This window comes from Protobothrops mucrosquamatus, unplaced genomic scaffold (genome assembly GCF_001527695.2).
Source record: "Protobothrops mucrosquamatus isolate PMUCROS unplaced genomic scaffold, P.Mucros_1.0 scaffold3147, whole genome shotgun sequence".
NCBI lineage: Eukaryota > Metazoa > Chordata > Lepidosauria > Squamata > Viperidae > Protobothrops > Protobothrops mucrosquamatus.
The window spans coordinates 71,202-95,812 of record NW_015389147.1 but is presented as its reverse complement, the minus strand read 5'-3'; the positions used below and the strand labels follow the sequence as shown (position 1 = coordinate 95,812).

Here is a 24,611-nt window from a genome sequence, read left to right as displayed (position 1 = left end):
ATTTCTCCTTAGTTCTAGGTTGCTTCTCTCTTTGATTAGTTTCCATCTGTTGCTCCTTGTCCTGCCTTCAGGTGCTTTGGAGAATAGCTTGACTCCCTCTTCTTTGTGGCAGCCCGTGAGATACTGGAACACTGCTATTATGTCCCCCCTCGTCCTTCTCTTCATTAAACTACCTAGTTTCAGCAACTGTTCTTTGTATGTTTTAGCCTCCAGTCCCCTAATGTGTATGTGTATGTGTACAGTATGTGTATATGTATTATACACATTATTATTTTTACAAATACTGTAATTCAAGGTGGTGAACGTATCTAATACAGGCAGTCTTTGATTTGACCACCAGTGAGCCCAAATTTTCCATTGCTAAAGGAGACACTTGTTAAGTGAATTTTGCCCCATTTTACACCCTTTCTTGCCACAGTTGTTAAATGAATCACTGCAGCTGTTCAGCTAGTAACAAAATCCTCCCATTCCCTACCATCCAGTCAGAGCTGAAGAAGCTTCTTGGGTGAGAAGCGAAACATCTTCAAAGAAAAACAAGAAAGTCCAGTTGCCTCGTGAAAAAAAGCACCTTGACCTGGATGACTGAGAATCTCCATAGACATTTAACTCCATTTGTGTTTGCAGACCGTATCCTTTGATATGTGGATTAGGTCTGGGTAACTTATTGGGGGTTTGAGGAAGTAAAAGTTTTTTTCTTTCCCGTTTGCTATTTTTTACTTGATTAATTTAGTTTCAGCTTGACTGTCAATTATCTAGTGGAGACGCTGATTCTCAGAACATTATGGATTCTGTTAATGTTTTAAGGCAGTGGTTCTCAACCTTCCTAATGCCGCGACCCTTTAATACAGTTCCTCATGTTGTGGTGACCCCCAACCCTAAGGGCTCTCCAAGCGCGGACTGATGCCGCCCACTCACCCGCCGCGCCCGGGGCTCGGCGTACCTCGCCTGTCCTCGTCTCACTTCCGAAGGTCGCCGGCCTGCCCGGCTCCAGCTGGCTGGGGAGGGGGGCAGGAAGGCCGCTCCGCCCAGCCTGGTTGGAGAAGCGCCCAGGTGGGGAGAGGGAGAGAGAGAGAGAGAGAGAGAGAGCCAAGAGGGCGACAGCACCGGCAGAGCTCAGTTCAGCCTCCTCCGCGGAAAGGGCCGCGAAGCAGCGAAGCCTCCCTTAGGAGATGCTCGACAGAAACGAATCCGGCGCTGCAACGGCCCCCAGCTCGAAGCCGTGCGGAGACGGATAGAGGAGCGGTGTCTCGGTTCCTAAGACCATTGGAAATATGTGTTTTCCAATGGTCTTAGGCGACCCCTGTGAAAAGTCGTTCGACCCCCAAAGGGTCGCGACCCACAGGTTGAGAACCGCTGTTTTAAGGGAAGATGGAAAGAGTGTAAAGAATAAAATGTATTTTGATATAGAGCTTCCCACAATGCACACACACACACACACACACACACACAATTCCGGATATTTCAGAAGAAAGAGTGACAATACTTTTATCTTCTGAGGAAAGCTCCAGTAGGCGGCTCCCAGCACGTGCAATGGCGGATTTGTCCTTAGAAGAGAGAGCGAGGGCGTAGCTGCTGATGGCCACAGGGTATGGCCCCTGAGACTGATCATCCAGGGATCTGGCAAGATACTCCGTTGCGAGTTCCAAGCTATTTTTCTGGAAGAGAAGAAAATTACATTGGAGCTGGTTAGGGGGCTCCAACTCATGTCTTGTGGCCTTTGGGTTATCCCAGGTTTATTATTACACATTACAGGTAGTCCTCGACTTACAACGATTCGTTTAGTGGCTGTCAAAAGTTACAATAGCTCTGATTTGACCATTTTCCGCACTACAACCATTGCAGCATCCCCATGGTCACGTGATCAACGTTCAGATGCTTGGCAACTGGTTCATAGTTACAACTGTGGCGAGAAAGGTCGTAAAATGGGGCAAAGGCCACTTAACAAACGTCTTGCTTAACAAGATAAATGTTGAGCTCAATTGTGGCCATAAGTCCAGGACTACCTGTACAGTATTTCTTGTTGTTGATCTGTGGAGCAGTTTTTCTGAAGCTCAGCAACTTTAAGATGTGTGGACCTCAGCTCCCAGAATTCCCAGGCAGCATAGACTTGATGGATGATGAATCCAGAATGCTCGCTGAGGAATTCTGGGATTTGAAGTCCACACATCTTAATATTGCTGAGGTTCAGAAACACCGCTGTAGAGAAAGAGAATTCCTCCACAGAAATGGGAAAAATAGAGTGTGGGGGCAGTGGAGCACTTGTGAAAGGGAACTGACACAATTCACTAACACAGATTGTGCTATGGCAGTGCTGGAAATGTTAAGCCAGGGCATGCGAGTGTTCATCGTTCTTTGGCAAAAAAGAAAAAAAAAATCTCACCAGAAAAGATTAATGCATTGTATTTGGAGAAATGGTGTACATCTTTGGGGTGAAGCATATCTGGAAATTTAAACCAGGGGTCTCTAAACTTGGCAACTGTAAGACTTGTGGACTTCAACTCCCAGAATTTCCCAGCCAGCCATGCTGAATTCCAGTTGAATTCTGGGAATTCTGCCAAGTTTGGAGACCCCTGGTTTAAACAAAAGAAGTGAGCGTTTTCTCATTGTACCAAAAAATAAAAAAAAACATAAGGGAAATGGATACGTTAAAAAAGCTCAGTGTGTATATCATGGAAAGTTACACAAATAAGCTTAGCAAGTGTGCAAAGAAATGTGGGCTTTCTAGCAGGCTGGTTAAAAAAAAAACCCAACCATTCAAAAAAAAATTAATAAAAGGGAGCAATATTTGTAATGGGTTACACGGGGCAGGTTTCTTCTAGTGTGCATATAAAAAGACTGGAGTTCCCCCATCAAAGAGAACATATCTGAGAAATGAGGTTTATTTGGGAACGGAGTCTCCAGTGCCAATTTTTCCATATAGGAGAGGGATCAGCAAAAGATACTTTATTTAATAAGATTTAAACCAGGGTCGTCTAAGAGTTAATCATTTTACTGTACCAAGCTCTCCTGCATAAAGTACGGACAAGTAGTCCTTGACTTACAACAGTTCGTTTAGTGACCGTTCAAAGTTACAGCAGCACTGAAAAAAGTGACTTATGACCAGTGTTTTTTTTGTAAAAATAAAGGTGCCGGAACTCACACATGTCATACAACCCGCCTTGCCTACCCTACAAGGTTCCATCCAAAAAAGGTGCAGGAACTCCGTTCTGGGTGTTCTATGAGGGAAAAAAAGCTCTGCTTATGACTGTTTTTCACACTTACGACTGTTGCAGCATCCCCGTGGTCAAGAAAGGTCATAAAATAAGGCAAAATTCACTTAAGAAACGCCTCGCTTAGCAACAGAAATTTTGGACTCCGTTGTGGTCGAGGACTACCTGTAATTCCACTGACGCTTTAGCAGCGCATGCAAACTGCCCGCTGGCTGGAACACTCATGAGGACTGGTAACTTTATTTCCTTTTTTTTTTTTTAAGAGGCAAGTAGAGATTTTTAGAGTCCTGGATGCCACGCCCTATATAGCAACGTTTTCACATGGGAAAGCACAGTGGGGGCCTCATACCAGTCGGCTCAGCTGTTCCTGTTTCTGCCTTTCTGCCTCTTCTTCCTGTTCTTTGGCTTTATATATAGGCAAGGCTTGCTTCAGCGAGAGGGTGACAAAGGCTGTCAATGCGACTCCATCACGGAGGCCACCCATACCGCCCTGGAGAGAAAGGGGGGGGGGAGAAAATGTGCTGAATTTTGAGGCACAAGAGTCTCTTTTGTATGTTTGCAAAAAGAAGTTGAGAAATGAGCTAAACCAGGGGCCGAAGACCTCACCTGCATCTCCCGGTGATAGACAGGGTGGGAATCTCTGAAAGAACTGTCATTCTGTTGCTGTTCCAGAATCCACTGCACCGATCTCCGGATCCCGGCACTATCCACCTCCTGGTAGATCCGAGTCAGGGACAAAACCCTCACCACAAAAGCTGTGAGCCTGAAGCAAAAGTGAAATGCGTAAACTCTCGTGGCTCCTGGAAGTGTGGATGGGGACGCTAGCAGGCAACCTAGTTTAAAAGGGAGGCTGGTGTGATGGGAGCAAGAGAAACAGGGCCTCTTTGAATAACTGTTTTCGGTAACAAGGAGTGCCTTTGATTACTGATTCTAGTTCCCTTGAAGTAACAAGCAAGAACGTGAAATTCTGAGAAGACTCATCTCCGACGGACTAAAGAGGAGAACCACCTAGTCCAGGGGTAGGCAACCTGAATATTGTTGTTTCATACTGTATATTAAACCACAGTTCTTTTAGCAAACCACTGCCAGATGTTTATGCTCCTGTGTTATCACAAGAAGAAAATAAGAAAAAGGCTGCGATAATTTACATTTTAAAACTACACTCCCAACTGGCACACACATACACAGATACACCCCGCCGGGCAACAGTGATGTCACCAGCTAATCCTCTCAATTTGGAAGCACTTCAGTGTTCCGGACACGAATGTAGTACCCTCCCAAGTTTTCCAGAGACTAAAAGACAAAGAGGCTATTAAGAATTGGTAGCTTTTGCACGGTATCTAGCACTAGGTACTGTGAAAATAGGCCACCACTGGCGTACCTCTGCTGTCATTAAGGACCTTTTGGCAGCCTGACAGAGATTTAGGTGTCATTTTGTTGGTAGGTACGTTTTTGATGTTATGCTTTTAAATCTCTTTGCTTGAGATAATAGTAAAGCTTAAAATCCCTTTATTTATGACAGTGGTTCTCAACCTTTTTAATGCCGCGACCCCAACCGGTCATAAGTTGAGGACTAAACCGGTCGTAAGTCGAGGACTAAACCGGTCGTAAGTCGAGGACTACCCAACCGGTCGTAAGTCGAGGACTTTCCCTGCCCAGGAGCGCCGCGCATGCGTGGTTCCGCCCCCTGCGCCAGCCGAGGCGTAGCTGGCAAGCGGCAGAGACGGAGCAGGCTGACCACCAGCTGGCCCAGCTCAAGGGAGGTAAGGCATCTGCCGGAAAAGGGAAACAAAAATGGCGGACAGCCTTGCTTGGCGACCCCCGTGAAATGGTCGATCAACCCCAAATGGGGTCGCGACCCATAGGTTGAGAACTGCTGATTTATGAGCTGTTGTGGCGCAGTGGTTCGAACGCAGTACTGCAGGCTAATTTTGCTGCCTGCTAGCTGCCTGCAGTTCAATTCTCAACCGCTCAAGGTTGACTCAGCCTTCCATCCTTCCGAAGTCGGTAAAATGAGGACCCAGATTGTGGGGGGGGGCAATATGCTGACTCTGTAAACCGCTTAGAGGGGGCTGTAAAAGCACTGTGAAATGGTATATAAGTCTAAGTGCTATTGCTATTTGCTGGACAGTTCAATGTCTCTGGATCCGAAAGAACCAGTTGCCTGGCACCTGATCACTGCCCTGACCCTTGGCAAAACAGAGCTGTCACTCAGCGGAACAGGCAGCCATATGACATGGTGACTTTCTCTTTATTAGAGATCTTCACACTGTCATCTGTCAGAGAGGGGCTAGTGCAGGGGTAGTCAACCTTGGCTCTTTTATGACTCGTGGACTTCAACTCCCAGAATTCCTGAGCCAGCCATGCTGGCTCAGGAATTCTGGGAGTTGAAGTCCACGAGTCATAAAAGAGCCAAGGTTGATTACCCCTGAGCTAGTGCATTCCACCCTAAGCACAGATAGGATTAGATCTCTATGGTGTCTCCCAACTCTATGATCCCCATTCAAGGTCACTCCTCTCTTCCCTGTGGCTGACACCCAACCTTTTCTGCAGGGCTGGTTCTTACCAGGTGCTGCTGGGGGTGTGGATCCAAGCTCCATAAGATCCATCATTTTTCCGATAGGTGAGGATTCTAGCATAGCCTGCCAATGCAAACAATGAAAGAGAGACAAACTTAATGGTGCTTTTTGAGAAGGAGAAAGACAGGTTTTCTATCTGTACTCTCGTTCACTGAGTGGAACATTAAACAGAGAATTGTTGATTGAGGAGAATATTATCAGCTGATCATTGCTGATCAGGAGTCTCCAAACCTGGCAACTTTAAGATTTGTGGACTTCAACTCCCAGAATTCCCTAGCCAGCATGGGAATTCTGAAGTCCACAAGTCTTCAAGTTGCCAAGTTTGGAGACCCCGGTTCCAGAGAAAGCCAGTAGGGTGATGATACAGACCCTAATCAATCAACGCCGGTGTTCCTTTTTGATTTATCAGCTGATATGGCTGATAAAGGGTATCCCCTCCAATGTTCTTATTACTAAGGATCATACAGCCTATTCCCCTTGGGTGTCATATCTACCTGTGCGGAGATTTGCTAAGGCAACCTCTTTGCTTTCCGGTTTCAGATTGAGCCACTGTTCTGTCTGGTCCAAGTACTGCATGGCATAGACTGCAGGGGCCATCAATATCATGGTCTGTTCCGCACATCCGTTTGGCACCCGCAGCAGGGAGGAGATGCCATCAGGATCCAGAGAACTCTGAAGGGTGTCAGCAGGAACTGATCCTGTGTGAAGATGAACAAATGGTTACCCGATTGCGGTTCAGACACTTGGCAACTGACCTGTACTTATGACAGCTGCACTGACCCTGGGATTGTGTGGTTGCCATTTGCAACCCTCCCAGTTGACTTCCGACAAGTAAAGTCAGTGGAGGAATCTGGATTCACTTAACTCAATGTAGCAAAAAATGTCTTCATTGGGCATGACTCACTTTATGACCGTGTCACTTAGCAATGGGCTAATTGTGGTCGTCCTAAGTCGAGGACTACCTGTAATGAAATCCTGACAAGTCCAATGAAAGCTTCTTCTTAGCTTCACTCCTAATATTAGATTGAATTGCCAGGTGTATCAACTTGAGGACCGGGCTATAAACTGTCACCTCTTTTTCACAGATAATATTTTTATTTATTCATTAAATTTATTTCCAGCTCATTTTGCCACAATATGCAGTGCTGAGCCAGCAAAGTCGGATCAGAGTCTGTTCAGTAAAAATAAGCAAAATACAGCGATGTTTGCTATTTCATTTTGAAACCAGTAGAATAATATATGTCAGCATCTAAAAAATATCTAAGTAACAACTTCAGGCAAAATCTCCACCAAAAGCTAAATCAGCTTCCCCCGCTCTTGTATCCTGCAGCTATGTGGAATTATTCCCCCCAATATTCCCAAGCAAGTATGATCGACCAGGCTGACTGCAGATAATGGACAGACATAGGCCAATATGTTTGAAGAGCAACAAACTAAAGCATACAGAGGCTAAAGCATACAGAGAATGGTTGTAGGAATTGGGCATGTCTAGTTTAATGAAAAGGAGGGCTAAGGGTGACATGATAGCAGTATTCCAATATCTAAGGGGCTACCACAAAAAAGAGGGGGTCAACCTATTTTCCAAAGCAACTGAAAGCAGGACAAGAACCAATGAATGGAAATTGATCAAGGAGAGAAGCAACCTAGAAGCTATGGTAAGGAGAAATTTCCTGATAGAACTTGATCAGTGGAATGACTAGCCTCCAGAAGTTGCGAATGCTCCAACAGTGGAGGTTTTTAAGAAGAGACTGGACCACCAGATGTCTGGAATGGCATAGGGTTTTCTGCTTGAGCAGGGGTTGGACTAGAAGACCTCCAAAGTCCCTTCCAAGTCTGTTATGCTATTATTCTGTTAAGAAGGCCTGGTTGGGGAAGCTGATCTGAAACGACCCCACTGCAGCCCTGGTAGTGAATAGGAAGCTAAGCACTCTTGGCATCAAAAACCTCAAATTTGCTCTTCACCTGTCAGACGGACGCTCATCTTGAAGTCTCCATCAGGAATGGCGTTGGATGGCAATTCACCTGAAATCTTCGTAGATCTGGTGCGTTCATCTAACCCAAACGAAAGAAAGGATGGCAAAAGATTAGCTCCATATTGCTCCAATGTAGCGTCTTCTAAAGCCCTCGCAAATCATTTAGAAGTCTTGCCTCTGATAGCTTTCTTCCCTCCCTCAGAAATGCCATCCTTCATTCAGACATGCCAGATGTTGGAACAGGTATAGAAGGACCACCCAGAAGAAATTTCCAGTGGCTGTCTAACTTTTCATTTCTAGTCCATTAGGCCTTCCTTATAGCCAAGTTAAAGAACAGTCAACATGCTCCGGAAAGCATATACTATGAAAACTCTGGTTTCCTTGTGCGTCCAATCATATTTGGCCAATAAAGAATTCCATTCTGTTCTAATCTATCCATTGTTAACTGGGTGAAATGGTGCACCACGGGATAAAACGCTGTGAACCAAGGTACTTCAAATGGGCTAATTTACAGAATGCGTCCAAAATCTGGGTCCCATGAATTTCAGGGGATTGAAATTTGGCAGATTTTATAAAACATTTTATGTCATAACAAGTTATCATGAAAGGGCTTAGGGCAGGGGTAGGCAACCTTGGTTCTTTTATGACTCGTGGACTTCAGCTCCCAGAATTCCTGAGCCAGCATGGCTCAGCTTGGAAACCTCTCCCTTTCCCCTCAGCATGGCTGGCTCAGGAATTCTGGGAGTTGAAGTCCACGAGTCATAAAAGGGCCAAGGTTGCCTACCCCTGGCTTAGGGAGACATACTAGAAAATGTCCTAAAAGATTTCTTGTGTTCATGTTTGACTGTGCCTAATAGTTCAATATGGGCTGTTTTTAAGGCGGATACATCTCTGAATGAATACCTGCATTTTTATGAACTTTTAAATTACATTAGACATTCTGTCATTGTCGAAGGCATTCAGAAATCTGATAAGGAAATATTTCTGAAAGGATGAGCCAACAGGTCATGGAATTGTCTAGTATCGGACTAAAATTTGCTACTTCCACTCTCAATCCTTATCCTGTTCAATGAAGCTCTCCTTATTTTGGGCATAAAGAGTTTGTTAAAGACAGGGAGGGGCCTTCTGGCTTTCCTCCCCTTCCCTCGCATGGAAACATCCCCTGCCTATAGGAAAACATCCACCCATCATAGTGTAAGATAGATAGGCTTGGGGCAGAGGCAAATGGATAGTCCAGCAGGTTGAGCTATCTTTCAAAACTTGCGGCAGATTGACTCCCCTGTTTTCTAAGGATGCCTTCATGGGAAACGCAACAACAGTTACAACAGTTCATTTGGTGACCATTCAAATTTACAACAGCACTGAAAACAGTGACTTATGCGAGATTGAATTGGGTTCGGCCACCGGTGAGCTTCTTGCAAGAATACAAGTGAGCAGTCAGATGAGGAAATCCAAATTCATTGGTAGCCTCACATTGGAATGAACAAGGACACACATTTAATTTCACAGCGACTTAAGTTCATTGGCCATGCAGGTACAAAGAGAGCCAGGGAAAGGATTGAAGCCTGGGAAACAGGCCCCTTGTCAGTTAACAGACATGCTGATTTACCACCAGCTTATCAAATACTACGGAGCCGGGGGCTTGGCAGCACAAGGAAATGACAGCCAATCACCAGCCATCAACACACCAATCAGCCAATAGGTAAACACCAATTAGCACCAGGTAAACACAACTCACAGAACAGCATGTATTCCAGTAAAGAGAAATTCCCTCAAGATGGGCTACAGCAGCGGTTCTCAACCTATGGGTCGCGACTCCATTTGGGGTCGATCGACCATTTCACGGGGGTCGCCAAGCAAGGCTGTCTGCCATTTTTTCCTCCCTTTTCCGGCAGGTGCCTTACCTCCCTTGAGCTGGGCCAGCTGGTGGTCGGCCTGCTCCGTCTCTGCCGCTTGCCAGCTATGCCTCGGCCGGCGCAGGGGGCGGAACCACACATGCGCGGCGCTCCCGGGCAGGGAAAGTCCTCGACTTACGACCAGTTGGGTAAGCCTCGACTTACGACCGGTTTAGTCCTCGACTTACAACCGGTTTAGTCCTCGACTTACGACCGGTTGGGGGTCGCGGCATTAAAAAGGTTGAGAACCACTGGGCTACAGCATGAGTCTGAAAGCTCGGAAAAGTAAATCTGGTCCCGGTGACTGAACCAAATTCGATCTTGCATCATTATCCTGGGACACGTCTATTTGCCTTCATTCGAAAGTGCCTTATAACAGCATCTCTATGGTTGTGTGATCAAAATTTGGATACTTGGCAACTGACTCTTATTTATGACGGTTGCAGTGGCCCGGGGTCATGTGATCCCCTTTTGTGACTTTCTGACAAGCAAAGTCATTGAGGAAGCTGGATTCTCTTAACGACCGTATTACTAACTTAATAACTGCAGGGATTCACTTCACAACTGTGGCAAGAAAGGTTGTAAAATGGGGGCAAGACTCACTTAACAACTATCGCACTTAGCACTGGAACTTTTGGGCTCGATTGTGGTCGTAAGTCGAGGACTACCTATATTGGAAGGACTTAATTGCTATTCTGGAGTAGTGAACACCAATTCTTGCAGAACCATTTCCTGAAGTAATAAATACAATTTTTACCTCAGACACAATGTCTTACCTTTACTATCAAGAGGAACGGTATATTCTTCTATCCTGATGGCACCCTCTTTCTGAAAAGGGAGAAGAAATGAAACAGCTGCGGCTAAGCATCAGATTCTTTTTTTTCTAATAGTATTTTTTTTATTAAGAATTGTAATTACAATAATAAAAAACAACTATCAAACTAAAAAAAACCCTAAAAGGATGAAAAGACAAAGTCGAAGGTTCAGCTAAGAAAGAAAAGAAAAAAGAAAACGAGAAAGAGAAAAGAAAGAAAAAATAATAAAGAAAAAGAAAAGAACTTTATGAATATATAAAGAAGCAAACGGAGTTTGAACATTCTCCTTTAATTGTAATCTTTAGTTCCTTCTACTTCCCTTCCCGCTCCAAGTTTTACTGTGGCATGATTATGTAGCTATTATTATCAACTGATAAAAGATGAACAGTATTCGTGATCCAAGTCGGTGCAGTAAATATCTGCACAACTAGCAAATGTGGTCATCTGTCTGGAGCATTTTGCATAAAAGCTGCAGGATATTTGCCTCTCCTCGTCTCTAATCCAGGAAAACCCTATAAAACTGCTGTGTAAATTTGGTGATTTTGCGTTTTAGCAGGATTTGCGAAGCCTTTTGTCATTTGAAATTGCTATGTTTAGCTATGATTAAGAGTGGAATCAGCCAGGATTTCCTTGGCGTTTCTGATCCTCCTCCCTCTGATTTTGGCAACATGCAACACCCGATTCAAAAGGCAAGTTTAACCCTCAGCTTGGAGAATACTCAATCATGATGATGATGATGATGATGATGATGATAATGATAATGATGTTACCCATTCAGTCCTGCCCGTCTCTTGGCGATTCTGTGGGCCAGGTCTCTCCGCATTTCCCGATCTTGCCCTGCTCCTCTGAGCTGTTCTATGCTAGTGGTGGCGAACCTATAGCACGGGTGCCAGAGGTGGCACTCGGAGCCCTCTCTGTGGGCACACATGCCATTGCCTCTGCCTGCGCCCCCCTCCTCACCAGCAGCCCCTGGAGGAGAGTCACCCCGAGCGTTGCCCACACAGAGCAGCGCAGCTAAGGACATGGCAGCCAGGCAGCATAGACAAGACTCTGCCCTCATACCCCAATGCGCAAAGTTGATGCTGCGGGGCGTGGGCAGAGGGTGTGGCCGCCATGGTGCTGCTGGGCTGCCTGGGCGATCTGCGGCAGGCCGTGGAAGCAGTGAGTGGCCCTGCAGGCAGGCAGGGTGGGGCGGAGCGGGGCCGGGGGTGAAGCAGGGGCGGGGCATGGGGTGGAGCAGGGGTGGGGCCAGTTTTTGGGCACTCGGTCTCTAAAAGGTTCGCCATCACTGTTCTATGCTCTGGCTGGTGTCAGCTTTCATGGTGTCCAAACACCGTGTTTTTTGGCGCCGCTAAATCTTCCTAACATAATTGCTTTCTCCAGCATGACATGGCCGAAATAAATGAGACACAGTTTTGTGATTTTGGAAGGTTTTTTTTTTTAAAAAAAATCCTGCTTTAATACCATTTTGCATCTGGAGCGAAATTATGGAGCATTTGTGGGTTTGACACTGTTGGCTGTAACTGAAGCTTCTTACCTCGACCCGCAATTTCTTGGAAACCTTGTCCCCTATCCCCCATTCACCAAGAGCAACAATGGTGATGGGGATGTCACTCGCCCCCATGGGCACCAGAACGAAGGGTATAGGAATTGCAGAGTTCCCTGGCACCTCCACCTTCCGTTTCCGTGCTGGGCCAAGCGTTGCTGGGGAACAAATGCCTTCAGCTGGCTCCAAGTATACTAAGACCTAAGTCAAAAATATGAGAAACAAGATGTGTTCAAATATTAAACTGTATTAGATGTATTACAAGGTTTTGATTTTTTAAGACCTAAGTCAAAAAAAGTGAGAAACAAGATGTGTTCAAATATTAAACTGTATTAGATGTATTACAAGGTTTTGATTTTTTAAGACCTAAGTCAAAAAATTAATTTGCAATATTTTTTTCATCATTGTATGGATTTTCACGTCACTTACGCTGAGTGGATCAGACTGGTAGTTGTATAACACTGGACGAAGCTCTATCTGTTCAAACTTTTTCACAGAGTATGGCAGCCGGAGAGAAATGTGGAAGTCTTGGAAGACTGTAATTTTGAAAGGCTCTGAAACACAAATCCCTAAAAACACAGGAAGAACTCAGCATTAGCAAAGAGAAGCCGCTGTGCAACAATGGAACTCCATTGCTAAACAAAAAAGAAACAAGCAAGGCACGGAGCAAAGGAAACATAAGAATTATGGTACGGGAAGTTTAAATATTGAACTGAAAAGCCATCGTTTGACTGGGAACACCCTGAAACAGGTAGAAACAGAGAAAAAAATTCAGAAGGTCCTGAGGATGGATTGGGCTACCAGTTCATCTTAATCCAGCACAGGTAGCTCTCGAGTTATGACCGTAATGGAGCCTGCCCATTGCAGTGGTAAGTCATAATAGTTGTACACAGTGGTGGGATTCAGCCGGTTCGGTAGAACCGGTAGCTAATTTTTTGTTGCCCAGGCCCAGAATGGACTTCCGGAAATGGCATCCACACAGAGAAACGGTTGTTCACATATTTGAATCCCACCATTGGTTGTACAACCTGACTGACCTGATTTAAAAATATTTTTTGAGGCAGCTGTTACGCAAACGCATCAGTTGTAAAACAAACTGCATGATTGTTAAGTGGACCTATTTGTTTGTTATGGCCTGGTTTTGCCGGAAACCAGAAGTAACTGACAGTTTACAGTCAAATTGTTGTAAAATGCAGGCCTGTGAGAGTGGGATGCCGTCAACAGCCCTAAATGTGTCTGTGTTGCCAAGATCCTGAAGTGTGGTTACACGACAGTGTGGGTGAGTGGGTGGGTGTGCAGAACTTCGGATCCCGGTCTCCTTTTCTCAGGTAGGTCATAACTTCAAACAGTTGCAAAGCAAGTGGTCATAAGTCAAGGACTATCTGCATTTGATTTACTTTAAACCACCAGTCCCCAACATTTATGGCTCCAGGGATCGGCTTCAGAAGAAAAAAATGTATTCCGTGGACATGCCGGGGGGAGGCGGGGTGTGTGGGATTTCATAGATGTGACCTAGGTCCTGTGCATACGCAGATGAAACTTCACTCGCTGGTCTGTTGCTTGTGTGGCCCGGTTTCCCAACAAACCACGGAGTAGTACTGGTCTGCCCCCTGGGGGTTGGGGACCCCTGCCCTAAACCACAGAAACTTCCCCTCTCAGCTCAAGGGCCACTGTGATGTTGTGGGGAAAGAACTGAACTAGGATGGTGTCATTCCTCTTGGGCAAACCAGACAGTCAGTTAGGGCAGATCCTTAAATTATGTTAAACAGAATAACAGAGTTGGAAGGGACCTTGGAGGTCTTCCAGTCCAACCCCCTGCTCAAGCAGGAAATCCTATACATTTCAGACATTTCATTATGGTTGTAAGTCGAGGGCAACCTGGACAGGAGAGATGGAGCCCAATACATCTGGGGAGACAGACACAGATCGAAGCAACCTTTTCTAGCCACAAGTGGGTGCTGCAACACTGGAGAAGAAGAGATTGGACAACCGTTTGTCTGAAATGATATAGGGCAGTGATGGCGAACCTTTTAGAGACTGAGTGCCCAAACTGCAACCCAAAACCCACTTATGCATCGTTGGGTGCCGGGTGGGCGTGGCCCATTGGGTGGACGTGGCTGCGGTGGTAACCACAGACTGGATGGGACTAAAAAGTTCAATCAATCAATTCCAACTTTGCAAGATCTTTTTTTTTCCCCGCAAGAAGTTGAAATTGACTGATTGAACCTTTTCTTTTTTTTGAACATGGCGGCGGAGGCCTAAAGCGAAAAGGTTTTATAAAACCCAGCTGAAGGTCTAGGACTGGGGCGACGGCCCGCGTGCCCACAGAGAGGGCTCTGAGTGCCGCCTCTGGCACCCGTGCCATAGGTTCGCCACCACTGATATAGGGTTTCCAGCTTGAGCAGGCCGTTGAACTAGAAGACCTCCAAGGTCCCTTCCATTATTCTGTTATTCTGCCTCCAGAGCTATTGGATTGCAGTTCCCATTAATCTTAGCTAGCTTGGTCAAAGTCTCGCGAATTAAGAGATTAGAACAGGGATCTCCAGACTTGGCAACTTTACGACTAGTGAATTTCAACTTCTAGAACAGTGGTTCTCAACCTTTTTAATGCCGCGACCCCAACCGGTCGTAAGTCGAGGACTAAACCGGTCGTAAGTCGAGGACTAAACAGGTCATAAGTCGAGGACTAAACCGGTCGTAAGTCGAGGACTACCCAACCGGTCGTAAGTCGAGGACTTTCCCTGCCCGGGAGCGCCGCGCATGCGTGGTTCCGCCCCCTGCGCCGGCCGAGGCGTAGCTGGCAAGTGGCAGAGACGGAGCAGGCCGACCACCAGCTGGCCCAGCCCAAGGGAGGTAAGGCACCCTCCGGAAAAGGGGAAAAAAAATGGTGGACCAAAAAAATGGCGGGCAAAAAAAATGGCAGACAGCCTTGCTTGGCGACCCCCGTTAAATGGTCGATCGACCCCAAATGGGGTCCCGACCCACAGGTTGAGAACCACTGTTCTAGAATTCCTGGCTGGCTGAGGAATTCTGGGAGTTGAAGTCCACAACTCTTAAAAGTTGCTAGGTTTGGAGATCCCTGAGCGACATGTTTGAGAGGCAAAGTTTATCGGTGTCTGGTTCCTGAACAGGCAGAAATCATCAATGTTTACCTTTCTCAGAAGACATGCTAACCGCTTGTATTTCCCACGTGGTGATGGAATCGGGAAGATGAAAGTGTTCTCTGAAAAAGATCAAGAAGCAGCTTTCTTCATCTTTCTGTATCACAGACATTTCCACCAAACTCTTCAAAATATTTAATGCAGCCACTGGTCATCGTTAAGACTGTTCACCCTTGCATTATTAATCCCTCATCCCAGACCCCCGAGACCCCTTCAGAGGTAGTCCACGTCTTACGACCACAATCGAGGTCAAAATTTCTGTTGCTAAGCAAGACGGTTGTTAAGTGAGTTTTCCCCCCATTTTATGACCTTTCTTGCCACCGTTGTTAAGTGAATCACAGCAGCTGTTAAGTTAGTAACGCCGTTGTTAAGCGAATGTGGCTTCCCCAGGAACTCTGCTAGTCAGAAGGTCGCAAGAGCTGATCACGTGACCCGGGGACACGGCACCTGTCATAAATATGAGTCAGTTGCTAAGTGTCTGAATTTTAATCACAAGAGCATGGGGATGCCGCCACGGTTGTAAGTGTCAAAAGCATCCATAAGTCACTTTTTTCAGGGCCGATGTAACTTTGAATGGTCATTAAATGAACTGTTGTATGTCCAGGACTACTGTCAAATGTTTGTCTGAAATGGTATAGGGCAGACATGTCAAACACAAGGCCCGGGGGCCGGATGCGGCCCGCGAAGTGGTTTCATGTGGCCCGCGAAGCCATCCTGGAAACAGTGAGGGAACGGCCGCCTCTGCCTTGGCCCTGGCCCAGGCCGGCCGGTAGTCCATGTACAATTTTGTGGTGGCCATCTATGCTGAAACGCATTCAGTCTTAGCTCCATAAGCCCCCCCCCCCGGCATGGCCTGAGAGGAACAGTGAGGCTCCTCCAGTGGACCATGCCTTGGCACTTGCCCCGGTCCCACCTCCTTCTGCCAGAGACCCTCAGATCTATCCCACTCCTTCCCAGGCCCCCATAGGCACCCTTGATGTGAATGATGTAGAGCTGGCCACGCCCACCCAGTAGGCCACACCCACTCCATCCATGGCCACCCAGTAGGCCGCACCCAACCTGGCCACACCCACCCGCCCCCTGAGAGCAACCGCAATGCTGATGCGGCCCTCAATGAAATTGAGTTTGACACCCCTGGTATAGGGTTTCCTGCCTGAGCAGGGGGTTGGACTAGATGACCTCCAAGGTCCCTTCCAACTTTATTATTATTATTATTATTACTATTATTACTATATTATTATTATTATTATTATTATTATTATTATTATTATTATTATTATTATTATTATTATTATTATTATTATTATTATTATTATGGCTCAGAGCCTAGTTTCAGGTTCCCTGGAGCCCCAATATCTGACACGGATGAAGCGCTCATCCTATCGCAAGAAAGGAAACGTGACTTGTAAATGAATTTCTGTTCTACTCACGTGAGGGTTTGATCCACAGTGAAGGTTTGCCAGAGCCAGCTCTCAGGGAAAAATCTTCGCAATATGATAACCTCATCATCAAGAAATTCTTCTTCATCTTCATCTTGGACTATACGTAGAAAGAGAAAGTCACTGGCTAAAGATTACAGGTTTCCTCTTTTCCGAAAAACCTGAAAACAGGGTTCTCCAATCTCGGCAGCTTTACGGCTTGTGGACTTCAACTCCCAGAATTCCTTAGCCAGCCGTGGAATTCTGGGAGTTGAAGTCCACAAGTCTCCAAGTTGCCAAGGTTCGAGACCCCTGCCTTAGAGCAGAGGCCCGCAACCTTTTGGGCACCAGGGGAGAAAGGTTCCGGGGAGAAAGGTTTTTCCGCGGACCGGAGAGCGCATGCTTTTGTGTGCTGCCTGCATCTCACAGATGGGGCTTTGCTTGTTTGTGCGGACCGGTTGCTGGCAGGACGCGGCCCGGCACCAGTCCATGGACCGGGGTTGGGGACCCCTGCCTTAGAGGAATGGTTTTCAGGCCTCTAACTTCAGATGTTTTAACAATTGTGTTCTCCCTGGAATTTCACTGTTTTATCACTACTTTAATATTGTGGGTTTTTATGCTACATGTATTGTTAAGATTATTCTTAATGATCTACAGAGGGACGATCGAGAGCATCCTGTCATACAGCATCACAGTCTGGTTTAGAAGCATCACTGCTTCAGACAGGAAGGCGGTGCAGAGAATGGTGAGGATGGCAGAAAAGACCATTGGCTGTTCCCTCCCTCCCATCCAGGACATGGCACATGTCCTGACAGTTAGAACAATTAACCAGTGGAACAATCTGCCTCCAGAAGTGGTGAATGCGCCAACACTGGAGGTTTTTAAGAAGAGACTGGACAGCCATTTGTCTGTAATAGTATAGGGTTTCCTGCCTGAGCAGGGGGTTGGACAGATAACCTCCAAGGTCCCTTCCAACTTTATTATTATTACTATTACTATTATTGTTGTTGTTGTTATTATTACTATTATTATTATTATTATTATTATTATTATTATTATTATTATTATTATTACTACTATTATTAATTTGGCAAGGTTCTGCCTATGGGTCAGGAACAATAAATAAATCTGCTTTTAAGAATAACGTTTCTTTCTTGGTTTTTGGAATCTGAAAATAGAATAGAATAGAATAGAATAGAATAGAATAGAATAGAATAGAATAGAATAGAATAGAATAGAATAGAATAGAAGGGACCTTGGAGATCTTCTAGTCCAACCCCCTACTCAGGCAGGAAACCCAATACCATTTCAGACAAATGGTGGTCCAATCTCTTCTTAAAAACTTCCAGTGTTGGAGCATTTACAACTTCTGGAGGCAGGTTGTTCCGCTGATTAACTGTTCTAACTGTCAGGAAATTTCTCCTTAATTCTAGGTTGCTTCTCTCCTTGATTAGTTGCTTCTTGTTCTGCCCTCAGGTGCTTTGGAGAACAGGTTGTCTCCCTCTTCTTTGTGGCAATCCCTGAGATATTGGAACGCTGCTACCATGTCACCCCTAGACCTTATTTTCATTAAACTTTAAAAGATACTATGGCTGCCGTGAGGAAGAACACTTAAGCTGGAACTCTTTGTTATAAAACCTGTTTTGGGGGCCGACAGGAATTGATGTTCAAACATCAGGATTTCCTTTCCTCATCTAACCTTTCTCTTTTCCTATTCAATTGGCTCAGGGTACCATACTCACCCCTTGCAAGACCATGGGACCCCCAGGACTGGCGACGTAATTTGGTAGCATAACGGCAGCAGTCAAGGAAGACTTCACGGCACTGGATATTCTTAATCCTTTTGGCACGTTCATCGCATGTCAGGGCTTTGCGAAGCAACTCCATGCCTCCCTTGCAGCATTTAATTTGATCAGGTGTACGGTATTTGGCAACTGCAGAAGAGAAGGGGGGGAAGAAGAAGATAAAATAATAGTGGATATAAAATGCAGGAACAAAATAAATAAAGGTAAAGATAACATTCCCGTCTTAGAATTCCGATTAGTCTCTAGCCCAGCAGTTTCCAATTTTTTTCTTTCTGATAAATCAGGCCAGCGTTTCTTAACCTTTGCAACTTTAGGATGGGTAGACGTTAACTCCCAGAATTCTAGGCTGGCTGGGGAATTCTGGGAGTTGAAGTCCACCCATCTTAAAGTGGCAAAGGATGACAAACACACTGTATCAGATCATTACGCAGCTTTTGAGGAGGACTACATAGCCCAAAGGTTGGCAACACAAAGCTTGCCAATATTTAGACACGCACCTGTCTTGTATAGATGGTATCTTCAGGATACCAAAATCATTCATACATTCATATATTCAGTCAATCAATTATATGTATGTACTGAAATAATAATAATAATAATAATAATAATAATAATGATGATGATGATGATGATGATAATGATAATGATGATAATGATAACGATAACAATAATAATAATAATAATAATAATAATAATAATAATAATAATAATAATAATAATAATAATAATAATATTATTAAGTTGGAAGGGACCTTGGAGGTCATCTAGTCTAACTCCCTGCTCAGGTAGGAAACCCTATACCATTTCAGACAAATGGCTGTCCAGTCTCTTCTTAAAAACTTCCAGTATTGGAGCATTTACCGCTTCTGGAGGCAGGTTGTTCCACTGGTTAATTGTTCTACCTATCAGGAAGTTTCTCCTTAGTTCTAGGTTGCTTCTCTCCTTGATTAGTTTCCATCCGTTGCTTCTTGTCCTGCCTTCAGGCACTTTGGAGAATAGCTTGACTCCCTCTTCTTTGTGGCAGCCCCTGAGATATTGGAACACTCCTATCATGACGCCCCTCGTCCTTCTCTTCATTAGACTAGAGTCTAGACCAGTGGTGGTAAACCTATGGCACGCGTGCCAGAGACGGCACTCAGAGCTCTCTCTGTGGGCACACAGGCCATGCCCTGGAGATGGCAACCGTCCCTCTTCAACCAGCCGCCCACTAACTCGCCGAGGTCCCACATGGCCGGATGCATCCCAGCACCCATGCGCTCGCTGGCCTGTGTGCAGGGGTCGATGGTGTCAGGCAGCAGCCGCCCCTGCCACACCTTGCTTTGTGACAATGGCACCTCCACCCTGCCTCGCCTCACCCCACAGGATGAGCCTTCTGCCCACCACCCCACAGAACCCCTGGATCTCCCCCAACCTTGCCCAGCCCCCACAGGCGTCCCTCCCCATGAGCAACATCAAGATGATCACGCCCACCTTGGCCACTCCCACCCAGTCTGCTATGACCACCACAGCCACGCCCACCCAGTGGGCCATGCCCACCTGGCACCCGGCGATAAATAAATGGGTTTTGGGTTGCAGTTTGGGCACTCGGTCTCTAAAAGGTTTGCCATCACTGGTCTAGACATACCTAATTCCAGCCACCGTTCCTTATATGTTTTAGCCTCCAGTCCCCTGATCATCTTTGTTGCTCTTCTCTGTACTCTTTCTAGAGTCTCAACATCTTTTTTACATCTTGGTGACCAAAACTGGATGCAGTATTCCAAGTGTGGCCTTAACACTTCACGTGATCTTGATTCTATCCCTCTGTTAATGCAGCCTAGCACTGTGTTGGTTTTTTTGGCAGCTGCAGCGCATGGCTCGCTCATATTTAAGTGATTGTCCACTAGGACTAAATCAACAAAGTGGCCAACATTCTGCAAGATGACCAAATGTCATGAGATTTCAATAGTCAAGCAAGTTGAAGGCCCACGAGATTTAGAATACACAAAATTCAGGAGATTTGAAACGGAAACCCTGCAGCTTAGGAACATTTCTGAAGCCATGAAGGAAAAGTCCACTCTGATAATAATAATAATAATAATAATAATAATAATAATAATAATAATAATAATAATAATAATAATAATAATAATAATAATAATAATAATAATAATAAATAATAATAATAATGGTGAAGTTGGAAGGGACCTTGGAGGTCATCTAGTCCAACCCCCTGCTCAGGCAGGAAACCCTATACCAGTGGTTCTCAACCTTTTTAATGCCGCGACCCCAACCGGTCGTAAGTCGAGGACTAAACCGGTCGTAAGTCGAGGACTTAAACCGGTCGTAAGTCGAGGACTAAACCGGTCGTAAGTCGAGGACTAAACCGATCGTAAGTCGAGGACTAAACCGGCCATAAGTCGAGGACTACCCAACCGGTCGTAAGTCGAGGACTTTCCCTGCCCGGGAGCGCTGCGCATGCGTGGTTCCGCCCCCTGCACCGGCCGAGGCGTAGCTGGCAAGCGGCAGAGACGGAGCAGGCCGACCACCAGCTGGCCCAGCCCAAGGGAGGTAAGGTACCCGCCGGAAAAGGGGGGGAAAAAATGGCGGACAAAAAAAATGGACAAAAAAAATGACGGACAGCCTTGCTTGGCAATCCCCATGAAATGGTCAATCGACCCCAAATGGGGTCCCGACCCACAGGTTGAGAACCACTGCCCTATACCATTTCGGACAAATGGCTGTCCAGTCTCTTCTTAAAAACTTCCAGTGTTGGAGCATTCACCACTTCTGGAGGCAGGTTGTTCCACTGGTTAATTATTCTAACTGTCAGGAAGTTTCTCCTTAGTTCTAGGTTGCTTCTCTCCTTGACTAGTTTCCATCCATTGCTTCTTGTCCTGCCTTCAGGCGCTTTGGAGAATAGCTTGACTCCCTCTTCTTTGTGGCAGCCCCTGAGATATTGGAACACTGCTATCATGTCCCCCCTCGTCCTTCTCTTCGTTAAACTTTGTCTCTTAGCTATTATTAAAAACAGGTAGTCCTCAACTTACACCCGTTCATTTAGTGACCATTCAAAGTTAAAATGTCACTGAAAAAAGTGACTTATGATTGTTTTTCACACTTACAACTGTTGGGGGGGCATCCCCACGGTCACACGATCAGAATTTGGACAGTTGACAACTGGCAGGTATTGAGGACAGTTGCGCTGTCCCAGGGTCATGTGACCCACTATTTGTAATCTTCCCTGCCAGCTTATGACAAGCAAAATCAATGGGGGGGATTTACTTAACGACCAAATGGTTCATTTAACAATTGCGGTGAATTGTTTAACAACTATGGGGGGGGGAAGGTTGTAAAACGGGGCAAAACTCACTTAATAATTCCCTTGCTTAGCAGTGGAAATTTTGGGCTCAGTTGTGGTCATAAGTCAAGGACTATATCTGTAGCTCCTTCCTTACTGCTGATTTAAAAAAAATATCATGCAACTGTTTTGATGTTGTTTTCTTAATACCTTTGCAGTATTTTGTGTGTGTGTGGTGAGGGGAAGCGACACAAAACAGATGACTGGAAAATAAATTACTGTGGTCTTAATGACAGTAATTGAGACTGGCAACTTCAGTCATAAAGTGCGATATCATATCAATAAAGGAGAATATTTGTAGCTCAGGGATGACATGATGGGTCCTTGGTGTTCTCTGAGCTTGCTTATTTTCTTGCAGACGTTTCATTACCCAAACTAGGTAACATCATCAGTGCTAGTAAGGAGTGGAATTAGCTCTCAGTTTATATAAATTGACAGAAATCTCCATTTCTTACTAGCACTGATGATGTTACTAGTTTGAGTAATTAAATGTCTGCATGCAATATCATATGTTGCACCGACATACGCCAGCCTTTGCAGCCGTTCCAGGTGCTGTTGTTAGGCACAATGTCATCCGATCGCCATTTGTGACTTCCTACTAGCTTCCTCATTGACTTTGCTTGTTGAAAGCTGGAATGAAGATTGCAAATTCCGATCATGTGACTGTAGGACGTTGCGACTGTCACAATTGCAAATCAGTTGCCAAACACCCAAATCTCGGTCATATGACCAGGGGGAATGCTGCGACAGCCATAACAACGAGGACCGGTCATACGTCTCCTCATTTATAAGGTGACCAACCGTCCTCCTTTAGGGAGGACAGTCCTCCTTTTGTAAGTTCTGTCCTCCCTCAAAAAGTGTCCTCCTACATATCCTCCTTTTCGATATTTGAAGACTAATCTGCAGGTCTTTTTTCCCCTCATAGAACGCTCAGAAAGGCGTTCCGGCACCTTTTTTTGATGGTTTTTTTTCAACTTTTGCATGAGTTGTGCTACTCCCCCTATTGGCTTTCGAAAGCCAATAGGAATTGCTGCTGAGCGCGCCAAAATACCCGGCCGGCAAACTTTGCACATGCAAGTTGTCTGCAGCGAAGGTGAATTGGCAGGAACTTTGCACCCCTCCCTGCTACCCAACTACACCATCTCCTAGTTAGTTCCAAAGATACCTGGAGGAGACTGGAGCGGTAAGTTTCTCTTGATCTTCAGCTCTGCTAGGGCAATAATGGCTGTGGGTGCAAGAGACAGGGGCAGCGGGGGTGCTGCGGGCAGGAGTGTGAGGGGTGGCAGTGGCCAGCTGCCCCCTGTGCTGTGGGAGCTGCGGGGCCCTCTCTACATGGGACTGTGCAGGGTGGGCGGTGGTGCTGGCAGGGCAGCTGCAGGCGGGGTGTGTCAACAGCGGGCTGCTCCCCGGGGCCGGAGCCAACACGGCTGGTGCTTTGGAAGCCGCGGGGCCTGCTCTACACGGCGGGGCAGCAGTGCTGCTGTGGCGGCTGCGGGCGGGGGCGTGGCGGGCGGTTGACCTTCCATGGGCCGGGCCAGCTTTTACGATATTTTTTTCTTCAATTTATTTGTGTCCTCCTTTTCATTGTAAAAAAGTTGGTCACCTTATCATTTAGCACCATTGTAATTTTGAACATTCTTTGAATGAATGGATGTTAAATGAAGACTACCTCTAGGCATTAAATACGAGCCTTGGTGGAGCAGTGGCTAAAGTGCAGTATTGCAAGCAAACTTCTGCCCACTGCCTGAAGTTCGATCCTAATGGGGCTCAAGGTTGACTCAGCCTTCCATCCTTCTGAGATCAGTAAAATGAAGACCCAGATTGTTGGGGGGCAATATGCAAATAATGCTTCTATATTGTAAACCACCCACAGAATGTTGTAAAGTGCTATAGGACGGTATATAAGCCTAAATGCTATTGCTATTCTGCCTCTGGTTTTCCCAGTTGCAATGTATGGCTGTGAAAGTTGGACCATAAGAAAGGCTGAGCGCAAAAGAATTGAGGCATTTGAACTATGGTGCTGGAGAAGACTCCTGCGAGTCCCCTGGACTGCAAGGCGATCAAACCAGTCAGTCCTGGAGGAGATCAACCCCGACTGCTCTTGAGAAGGCCAGATCCTGAAGTTGAAACGCAAGTACTTTGGCCACCTAATGAGAAGGAAGGACTCACTGGAGAAGAGCCTGATGCTGAGAAAGATTGAGGGCAAGAGAAGAATGGGACGACGGAGAATGAGGTGGCTGGATGGAGTCACTGAAGCAGTAGGCGTGAGCTTAAATGGACTCCAGAAGATGGTAGAGGACAGGAAGGACTGGAGGAACGTTGTCCATGTGGTTGCGATGGGTCGGACACGACTTTGCAACTAACAATAACAACAATTCTGCCTCTCCCCAGTAAATTTCTTTGTTTAAATTGGAGCAACTGTGTTCCTAGAATCACAATGGAGAACCTTGTTTCATCTTACCTTTCTTCTGCATCTCAAGTTGAAATGACAGGGACCGCTTTTTCCGGGAAACGTTTTCTTCGCATCCGTGCGCTATGGGATCGAAAAGGAGAAGATGAACAGAAACTCAAAACCATAGAACAAAATCCCACCAACAGTGTTAAAAGGAACGATTCCTGATGGAAAAGGAGAGGGGCGGTTTCTAAGGAACAAAAGAACAAAATAAATATTTGTCAAATAGTGAAGCAAGTGAATTAGCGCCAACGAATGCGGCGACGACGCATTCGAACGTCTGCCCTATCAACATTCGATGGTACTTTCCTGCTGTTATTAACTCTCTTATTGAAAGTTGACAGGGCAGACGTCCGAATGTGTAATCGCCGCCACGGGGGCGTGGGATCAGCCCGAGGTTATCTAGAGTCACCAAAGCAGG

The 24,611-nt window shown here is 45.9% G+C and overlaps 1 protein-coding gene across 1 annotated transcript in view; it reads right to left on the bottom strand.

The window, feature by feature from the left end:
- Positions 1-24,611, bottom strand: part of LOC107297122 (complement C4-B-like) — a gene marked incomplete at its 3' end in the record, with an annotated part of 78,481 nt that overhangs the window by 9,262 nt on the left and 44,608 nt on the right. The window contains exons 14-26 of the mRNA XM_015826480.1: positions 24,200-24,271; positions 18,339-18,530; positions 16,609-16,717; positions 15,170-15,240; positions 12,447-12,586; positions 12,009-12,218; positions 10,433-10,484; positions 7,751-7,840; positions 6,283-6,486; positions 5,776-5,851; positions 3,816-3,972; positions 3,559-3,699; positions 1,484-1,655 (exon numbers count right to left, since the gene is read on the bottom strand). Coding sequence (XP_015681966.1) covers positions 1,484-1,655; positions 3,559-3,699; positions 3,816-3,972; positions 5,776-5,851; positions 6,283-6,486; positions 7,751-7,840; positions 10,433-10,484; positions 12,009-12,218; positions 12,447-12,586; positions 15,170-15,240; positions 16,609-16,717; positions 18,339-18,530; positions 24,200-24,271 — 1,686 coding nt within the window. The remainder of the gene's footprint in view (positions 1-1,483; positions 1,656-3,558; positions 3,700-3,815; positions 3,973-5,775; positions 5,852-6,282; positions 6,487-7,750; positions 7,841-10,432; positions 10,485-12,008; positions 12,219-12,446; positions 12,587-15,169; positions 15,241-16,608; positions 16,718-18,338; positions 18,531-24,199; positions 24,272-24,611) is intronic.